Source organism: Lagopus leucura, unplaced genomic scaffold (genome assembly GCF_019238085.1).
Source record: "Lagopus leucura isolate 7727_CA_CO unplaced genomic scaffold, USGS_WTPT01 Super-Scaffold_100044, whole genome shotgun sequence".
Lineage (NCBI taxonomy): Eukaryota > Metazoa > Chordata > Aves > Galliformes > Phasianidae > Lagopus > Lagopus leucura.
The window spans coordinates 1,587,465-1,597,699 of NW_024962291.1; the positions used below are offsets into that span (position 1 = coordinate 1,587,465).

A 10,235-nucleotide genomic window follows, 5' to 3' on the forward strand; every position below is an offset into this window, starting at 1 on the left:
GTAACTAACAGAGCATAAGACAATATTCCCATTCAGAAAAATGGAGCTTTGGAAAATGCTCACAATAGTATAACCATACTGAATGTCTCTGTTCTCTCTAAATATGATGTATTCCTTCTACAGAAGCCAGCAGAGGCTTAAAATTCTTTAGTTTAATTGGAGAAAATCTAAAAATAGCTCACTAGGAATTAAGGCAAATAACCATTTATCATGTATTTTGGTACACTGCAGACTACTGTGTGGACAGAAACTGTATGTCCAGCCAAAGGACTTCAGTAAGGTCAAAGTTGTTCAGAGGGCAAATTTTGTCAGTCTCTTCTCTGACAATCCAGCATCTGTTAGCACATCAATTGTGTGCTCAAACAGCTCCTTCCAGAGCTCTGGTTTGCTCTGGTGTCTGTAATCTCTAGACATGGCAAAGCTTCAAAGACCCCCTGAACCCATTATGCCTTAGACAGAAAAAAAAAAAAAAGTCTTGCACAGGAAGCTGAAGCCTTTTATCATAAATTCTTGATGATAAATTTATCATAAATTCTGAATTCTTTCATAAAAGTCTAAACCCAGTTCAGTATTTTATAAAGTATCTTAATCATCCAAGTCAAGTAAATACTTCTTTCCTCTTACTGCCGTTGGCCAGAAAAAGTCACACCTACCTTCAGTGTTGGATAGAAGATGGCGTGTTTTCCTCCTTTATTTCTAAAAATAAAGGACAAAAAAATAGTCACAATTGCTTTACTAGACTCTCTTACAGTTTTTAGCTGAAAAAACAGTTTTATTCCTTCCAATAATAAGGAAACAAAGACAGTGCTTAAGAAAACTGCTGACTTTATTGTGAAAAAGATATTGCTTTCAAAAATAAGATATGCTAGTATGTTCAGTACCTGGGAATTAATACGTCCATATCAAAGATAGAGACCATCTGCAATTTAGTACCTTGTTTAAGATGTTTTGCTAATGGCCACTTCATTCTGGATGCTGAAACTGACTCTCAAATTAGACAGTTTTGCCATCAGCTTCCATTCAGCCCACACCTGGCTACAGCATAGGGCCAAAATGTTCTCTACTGCTCTTCCATTTCTAATGCAGACAAAAACTTCTACTCCTGCCCTTCTCTGCTGTAGATACAACCACATCAGAGCACATGAATCCAAAGTGGTGGGGAAAGTAAAGGAGTTAGGAGAAGGTACCCCTGCACTGTATATCTAGAAGTCAAATAAATGTGCAGGTATCAGTTACAGGAGTATCTATCAGAGTATCTTGCAAGGTATTTATTTACTGTACTCGAGTGGTCTTTAGGAGGACAACATTTAAAAGAGGTAAAACAGCTAAAACAGAGACTCCAAGACATCCAAGCAGATGCAAAGTGAGAAGGAAATCTCACAACAGAAATGGGTTGATATTAGATTTCAGTAAGTACACCTCAGTATCTTGCTGCAACTGGATGCAACATTGTAAAACCATTCAGTAGTAACACAGAGATGTGCCTACTAAATGCTTACCTAGAAGAAGATAAAGACACTTGGTTGTCAGATGGAAACTGAACAATTTTCCCAAATAACTGTCTTTTATGTTAAGCTAAATACTAGTATAAAGTGTATGGGCAGGGCAAGTTTCACTGGGCACAAAAGCCAAGGTTGCATTTTAAACCTCCAAATAATGAGAAGGATGAGTTAGAGGTGGTCTCGAAGCATCAATTCTCCAGTTAGGCTAGAAGGAAATGTAGAGTGCTCGGCCAGACCAAGTGGACACTGGCTGGTAAAATCACTCATCTTGAGCAAATGTGTACCTACAGTATAGTGCACTTAGAGACAATAGATTCCTGTAACTGTCTGTAGTAGTTAGTCTCTGCCCACTACTGTACTTTGCTTGAAGATTCGTAATTTGATTTCTTAGCAATTGCAGACATGCAAGATTGCCTGGTGAGGTGTTTTACTATTGCTGCATATTCAGGCTTTCCTGCTCTTTCTATCCAAAATAACTGGAACTTCACAAAGCAAGGTGGTCACTGAAAGAGCTCCCTTAAATAAGCCTCCCCTGCAGTCAGCTGAGCCACTGCAGACACGCTGAGATGCACGACTGCCTGCCAGCCACAGCATAGCTGGAGTTTAGAGTGATTTTCTGATCCAGTTTGTTTTACGCATGGAAAACTCTTTCAGAAAGCCTACAAACAACATTATCTCCAAAGACTGCCTTTCGAAGGCAAATGAGGTAGTGCTACTGCCATGCCTTCTCTTTTCCATGTCCTGTTTGGAAGAAGACATTCAGGAAATGCTTCAAGAATGAATCCCAGATACCTGCCATTCAAACAGAGCCCTCAGATTTACTCTCAAGAGCAAGTTGTCATCACATGGCCATTGTGCCTCCCACTGGATTTTGCATTAAAGATTAGTAAAACTAAGCCTCTGGTTTATTTATCCTTAGTTAACATGAAAAATCTCTGAATTCTTTTACACAGAGTAACTGTGCAACAGGATACTGCAGAATTAAAAAGGAATGAACACAGATTTCAGTCCTTTCAGAAAAACATAGAAAATAAATTGAAACACTGCTGACCAGAGGTAAATGTATTTTGTTCTGATAAGAAATGCATGTAGTTGAGGAGTTTACAAGGTAGGATAAAATTGCAGGTTGAAAGAATCCTAGAAAATTAATTATAAATATACAGATAGGACAGGGCTTTTGTTGTTGTTTCTTTCTTGAGTTTTAAAATATTTCAATCGAAAAGGTATTTAAAAAAATGTACTAACTCTGCTGCTTTTTTCTTAAGGCACCCCAAAATGCATTTCACTCATTTTCAGTGGTGTGCTCTCTTCATGCTGTCAGTGCATTGGGTAGTATACAAGATAAAGTTTTGGAGCAACACTGAGGTCTTGTTTGTATAATTTTACCATATTTTTTTAATGTTTGTATACAATATATAGCAAATTATTACTGAAGCTTAGTAAGATTTTGCTGTTTGTCTGTTTTGAATGAACTTTTACTGAATCTTTACATGAATATTTACATGATGAATTCTCATCATTTCATGACGAATAAAGAAGACAGTTATTAATTATTCTCTTCACACTCTTGGGAAAACATTCCCAGTCTTTATAACAACTTCTGTTACTCACCTGATACTCTATAATGTTCTCTATAATCCATCTCACATAGTGCAGGCCAATCTAGACTGCTGATAGATTGCTGACCAATCTAGTCAGTAGGACTTGTGAAGGCTCTTATATTCCACAGACTGTTTGGAGAATTACATTTGGCTGATTATTAGCAATCACCTAACAGCTCAGAGTACTCATTTCAGATGCACAGTGTAAACGGCACTCAGCAGATAATTTTGATGGATAACTTCCAACGATATGACTCATCAGACTTCTCTTCTTAAGATTGTTTTAGCTTGTATTATTTCATTAATCCTTCCCTGGTTTAATTCCCTTGCCTGAGGCACTCTTATACTAGAGTTCCATGTTGACACACAGATCACAGACATCAAAATTTCCATTTACTGATTTCAGTTGCATACTACAGTTAACTGGTAATTCATTGTGTGCTGGGCCGTGTCTAAGAATATTTGTAGAACAGTTAGTGAATAATTGTAACTCACTTTTTGTATTCAAAGTAGTGTTCAGCAATTTGTTCATCCCAGACAATCTTTGGTTTGTGCTCCTTCAAGGTTTCAATGTACCTACAAATTAAAAACACAAATATGGAATTAACTACTTTTCTAAAAATCAGATATGAATTAAATAACAGACAGTCTTGAAAACACAGTTTTACCGTGCTTAGATGTCAAATATTGTATCAAAATGTTCTTGATTACAAATCATTTTCTCAGCACATTTCCAATTTGCCATGTTCATGTTTTTAAGCTTTTTTATTTAAGCAAAGGAATTTACATTAATTAGTTAAAAAGATCTACAAAGACACAGGATTTCACTACGCTTCAATATTTGTATAGCCTAATTCTTATATGCCAAAGGAACTGAAATTAGTCCTAGAGGCTAATTAAGGCACTTATTAATTTTAACTCACTATTATGTGAAAAAAGCTCTCCTATAAAAGGAACTTAGTTAACACTCTAAGAATGAAATAAAAAATGTAAAGCTTATTTAAAAGGAAAACCTACTACTATGAAACCTTTAGAAAAATTATCTACACCACTCTTTTCTTGGCATTATTTTCTTGCAATGGACATTTTGAAGGGGAGATTGTCTACCTCATATCTAAGTGACACAAAGCAAAGACAGAAAATTACTGGTACACAAAAACTGCGCAGGGAACCAGTGTGGAATGGTTAGGATGGTCTAAGCTGGTGCTCTTCGTCCCCAGCATTGTCTCAGTGTAGGGACAGCATCTCCCTGTGTCTGCATCTCTGACTGCACAACTGAAACAATGCTGCCTGCTGCCTCCTGGAAGTCCACCAAAAAGTGGCAAGCTGCTGCCAAGGACAGCACCACAGTCATGAGAGGAGTCTCTTCCACATGTTCTTCCATCCCTTCTGCATCTTTGGCCAGAAATAAGGCTGAAATAACTCTTCTGATGACTTTCTGGACTACATATTAGGGGGTTTATCTGGCCACAGTCCATTGGTTTCTGTTTTTCCTTGGGGATTGTATCAGCAATTTAAATCTCAACTCCCATCAGCAGTACTCCATCTTTTTCATAATTATATTAATCAATCACAAGCAAATACAGTTGTCATAAGTAGCAGTAAAGATTATTTTTCTATCAGTCGATTTTATAGAAAATCTGTTAAAACTGTGTCTTTCATAATACGTCTCATTTCTTCAATAACGTCTCTGCTCATGACAAGATTTGCAGGGAGAAATATGACTTCAAGTCTTATTTGAAATTTCTACCTCCTAAGTAAAAGTTTTTATAAACAATTTTCATCAGATACCACCCTGATCTTGTAATTGCTGAAACTCCATTTCACGGTATAGGAAAGAGAGGGAGAGAGGGAGAATTTGCAATTCTGTTTGAGAAAGATTCACTCTCTCCTTCCCTACTAATCTAAATCACAACATTCAGCACCGCAGAGAATATTTGTTCTTCTGCTGTGGTTAGTATATTGGTAAATTGTCACCTATTGGCAGAACCGTTAGAAAATATTTTCATTTCATATTTAGGCCAGCCCAGATGTGCTCCTTAAGCATCTACATAAGCAAATAAATGAATAAATAAATAAATAAATAAAAATGGTAGCAGCTACTGCACTATTCCTCAGTACACACACACCCAGTAACAACATATCTTCTCAAATAATCGTAATTAAACCTTGGAACTTTCCCTACCTTTTTTAAGAAATACAAAACGTTAAGTTGTCCCATTAGACAAATATGTAAAGAGATCTAGTTTTGTGTATTGAACATTCAAAGATAGTTTTTTAACCCATTCCAGAATGGTGACCTCAATAATAATGGGAAATGCAGAATATAGGACCAAGATGTTACAGCCAAGAGTTACCAGTCAAGGCACCCTGGCACACAGTTTCCTTCCTGATCACATATCCTTTGATGGGAAATTCTCACTTCTGTAGCTAAAAAAAAAACAAGATTATAGAATGTCCAACACACATTTGAGCAAGCTTTAGAATCAGAAGTGTAACTTGCAGCAGTCATTAGAGCCTACTACATATAAGATATTATTATTATAAAGCTGTTCAGGCATGCACCTTATTTAATGAGAACCTATCCTGACCACGCACTGGGAATTTATTTCCCTTTCTCCTGCCTCTAGGCATTTACCACATGGTATGTAAGAGCAAAAATGAAAGAATTCATCTTTAAATCACATGTAAAGTGATGATGCTAGCTCCAAGCTTGAGTTAAGGAAAAAAGAAATATTAGGCACAAAATTGACATGCTTTCCATTAATCTTGGGGTCCTACTTGAAATGCATTAAGTTGTTATTAACGTTGTCTGTATTAAGGACAACAAAAATTCAAAGTACAGTGTTAAAAACAGTTAGCTCCCATTCAGTTTGAATTCTACTGCATGCAGACAACTCTCACATACTCCATCCTTCTCTACCCTATCTGTACATTGTATAGTAGTGCTACACCAGCACAGATTGCCTCTTAGTTGAGGCGGTACTTGACTCCACAAACGTGAAGTCACTTAAAAAAAAAAAAACAACAAACACAACTGACACAATTTTCCATCACACTGAGACAGACAAGTATGGGATACAAGAGTTCTGGATTCATTTCCAGGTTCTGAAGGAGGAAAAGTGATGGGCAGAGAGCTCATCCCAAACAGCCTTCTCTCTTCTGAGAGAAAGCATAAGAATCTACTATCCAGCTTGCAGAAGGGGTGTGCGCATGCTATGTGTGTGTTGAATGGGAATAACCCAAAACTCAAACGTAAAATGAGTTATGCACACACAGACAAAACTAAACCAAGATCAGGCTCAAATGCACACCTGTTTTGACTACAGTACGCACAGCCAATCAGAAGAAGATTGACATTACGTTTTCTTTTACCAGTCTGTTTCAGTTACAATAGCCTTAACTTGGTTATTAAACTTTGAATGTAGCAGGAACTGCATCTCCGTGCCCACAGATGGTTCCTATCCACAGCAACTGAAGTTTTAGATTGCACTAGATAGGACCCATCTTCCCTTTTTCAGACAGTTCTCTCTCTTAATAAAAAACAGAGAAAATATGCAAAAAGTTTGCATTCTACAGTTCCAGAGTTTGGATTTCTGATGTTAAACAAACCGAGAGAAACAACTACAAGATGGTATTCATGGTAGTACTCCTAAGAACATTCTTTATCTTGGTATGTATATTTCAAACAGCATTGAGCACTCTCCCTGCTGCTCTGTGTAGATCAGGGCACTGCGTGAAAGGACTAATAACTTCCTTCAAATCAAGATTTTTTTGGAGGAAATACACATATATTTGCATAATCTAGTACTAAGGAACATGGTTTAGTGGGCAATATTGGTGGTAGGTGGACAGTTGGACTAGATGATCTTAAAGGTCCTTTCCAACCTTAAATGATTCCATGACTCAATAATGGCTTTTTGTTAGTGTTGAATTTCAACTACCACAATACAGACAACTTTCACAATGTAGCTGTTCAGGCTTTACTTGTAGCTTTCCTTTTGGTGAGAGAAAATGTCAAGGAAGAACATAATCAGGAGACATTTTAAGACTTCACATCTGAGTAAAGCCAGCATTGGTAGTGCAAGAAACAACTCTTTAAAAAGGTGCTTTTTGGCGGGTAGTGAGAGAACTAGAAAGATATGGAATTGGCCAAGAGAAATTATACAAAACCGATGATGGGCTGTCATAGTTCTGAATATGTCAAAAATAATTTTGTATTCAAATATTCCATTTTACAGCTGCAGCAGAAAATATTGTAGCTTGCGTCTGAGTCTCAAGCTTCCTTTCTGGCCTTTCTCTTTCTTTTTTAAAGAACAGTTCTGAAGAGTATCTGCAGAAATGCTGAATATACAAGAAGCCAGAGAATACCTTCAATGGTAATAAATGAAAACATAAAAGGAAAGAGAATGTGAAAAAGGACTATATAGATATTTTGCATGCTCATTCCATTGACACCTAAGACTGCAGCTTGCAAATGGTAGAGAAGTCTTGAAGTTTATTAACCTTTAGATATAAGTCTTTACAAGCATGCATAAATTCATGAAAAGGCTAGCTGCAGAGTCAGAAATTGCATAGTAGTATATGTACATATAAATATATATAGTAATAAACAGGGTGAGGATCCAAACACACACGTTGCTGAGTGGTGTCAGTGAACAAGAAGGTAAGTTTCCACCAGACAGGGATCCTAAGCATCCTTTTACCCATTTCCTCTCAGTGTTCAACACTCAGCAACAAAATATTTACTTAGAATGTGCAAGCATAAACTACTGACTTCAAATAATCTGGACTTCACTTAACACAAATTCCAGAAGCAACTTCAGTAGCAAACGAGATATCCAAGAAAAAGACAGCTACTACATACCTTGGAGAATCAAAAGAGCAAGCTAGCAAACATAAAATCAGATTTTGCTTTGAGGATCCATGCATTTGAGAGGGGTGGAGAGCACATCTAGAAGCCTTAATTTATTCTGTCTGCAAGGTATAGTACTTAAAAATAATTCTGTTAACATCTTCAGACTTTTTCATGTAAAACAAAACCAAATGCAGTATTTGTGGTGTGCTGAGTACATCCAAGTAGCAGTCCAGAAAGGAGGAATCTATAAACAAGCACCAGTTTTCTCCATTAATCCTTTCTCTGTTGATTTCCTTAATTTACAGAAGGAAGCTCAAACACAGCACTTCCACATATATGGGTATGTTAATAGTGTTCCTTATCCTCATTGAACTCTACAGTGGTTTGATAAAGAACAAGCCGTGTCTCAGAGCTTACTCAGTACTGAAGCAGGTGAATTACGCAAGGGAACTGAAAGTACAGCTGAAAGTACTCTAATGGATGCTATCTTTTCTCATTGTAACCAAAATGGTTCTCCTTTATAAAAAGGAAAACAAAGTTACACCTGTAAATGGATGAAAGAATAGTAGAAACCACAGATGAGGCAGAAAAAGATGTGCATATTTATGTATTTGAGGTTTTGACTCAAACTGACGGATACAGGAGGAACACTTGAAAATCTCAAAGAAAACAAGAGATTTATTTCTGAACCATTAAATATTTCCCAGACAACAGGGCCACAGCAGGCTGAGGCAAAAGGTTTGCATGTCTGTTTGGAGATCTTTATGTCTTTGGATATCTTTAATGTTGATGTCCAGCACTTGCATATTATTTTGCAATAAACAGAGATTTAATATTTTTGTTTTTATCCTCTGTTTTTTTGAGATGCTTTACATGGGGCTACAAAACACGAGCTTTCTTTTCCCAAGCAAATTATTTATGAAAGCAGCTATTTACTAAGTCAGTTTTTTTCCATATGCATCAAGTTTGCATATATTTTCTAACAGAAATCTTTCTTGTTCTGACCACATCCAAAGTCTCAACTTCCTAGCTGAAGTATCACACGACATTTCCCTCTGCATTTTTTCAGTTAGCTGTAGATTTTTCTTTCTGATTTATCTAACCTAACACATGAAAGATCACTGATTATAGCGCAGTTTGGTTATGGCAGGCCTTGCTCTCTTGAAAGAATGAGTTCCTTTCCTTTAAAACTCAGTTTTGTTGTCTGGATACCTCTTTTGCCTCTGGCCAAAGGGTACCTTCCTGTCAGACAGCAGTTAACAGTAGAGTACCTAACTATGCTAGAACAAAAAACAGGATACAAGCAACATCACAGAAATAAAAATGCAGACAAGAACTGAATGTAATTAGGGACGTGGTTACAGAACAGCTCAAAGAATTGCTCTATTTTATCCTGTTTTAAGAAGTTTTCTTTGACTACTAGCTAGAGGATTTATTTGCATTTATGAATTCAGTACATAACTCAACTTGAAGTCCTCAATAAATACATATCTTCATTTAGTTTGACTGCATTTGCACACTATAGCAGAAATGCTAAGTCATAGCCTGAACCAATGATTGAACACCTAGTGGGAAGACAGGGCCAACACAGGGGAGCTCAGGTGTATGCAATGTATGCACCAGAAGGGGTGGAGCCAGGATCCAGCCCTTCCCAGACCTCTTTTAAGGGTTGGCAGGGGAGGTGAGGGGTTCTTGCTGGAGATCCCTGCCTACCTGAGATCTTCTGAGGGTAAGCAGATCCTTCCCTTTGTTTCTGTGTCCACGGCTGCTGCTTTTGAGCATATTCTCACTTGCTGCAGCCTTGGACTTTGCTACTCTGCTGTCATTGCTGTGCTTTCCACAGCATCATATGCACATTATTATAAATGTGGCTATACACTGAAAGTGCAACGTTGTCTTCGTTATTCCTCTTTAAATTATTACCAATTAGGTCTATGTCTGGGCAAGGTAAGAGTAACAACATTCTCTTCCAAACTTAGGAAACAGGTCATCTCAAAGTTAACATAGTTCCATTTCTGACTCATTTCTGTTATGAACTACACTAACAAAGTCCCTCTCACCTCTAAGCCAGAACCTTTTCTCCTCCATGAAGCTTTAAGCTGAAATAAAGGAGAAAGAGGAGGGGGAAAAAAAAGCAGATATGTAAATAGTCTAACATATAATTTAATAACTTAAAAATTGATTTAAAGTAGATCCTCCCCTCTCTCGTAATTAAAAATGATTTCACTAGCCATTATAATTTCCTCTGCTGTACACTGGAGATGACTTAAAAAG

The 10,235-nt window shown here is 37.1% G+C and overlaps 1 protein-coding gene across 5 annotated transcripts in view; it reads right to left on the bottom strand.

Annotated features, from left to right (window-relative positions):
* CHID1 (chitinase domain containing 1) overlaps positions 1-10,235 on the bottom strand; it is a 127,492-nt gene that overhangs the window by 26,886 nt on the left and 90,371 nt on the right. For all 5 annotated transcript variants that reach the window (XM_042884545.1, XM_042884544.1, XM_042884540.1 and 2 more), the window contains exons 11-12: positions 3,599-3,679; positions 654-696 (exon numbers count right to left, since the gene is read on the bottom strand). In XM_042884545.1, coding sequence (XP_042740479.1) covers positions 654-696; positions 3,599-3,679 — 124 coding nt within the window. The remainder of the gene's footprint in view (positions 1-653; positions 697-3,598; positions 3,680-10,235) is intronic.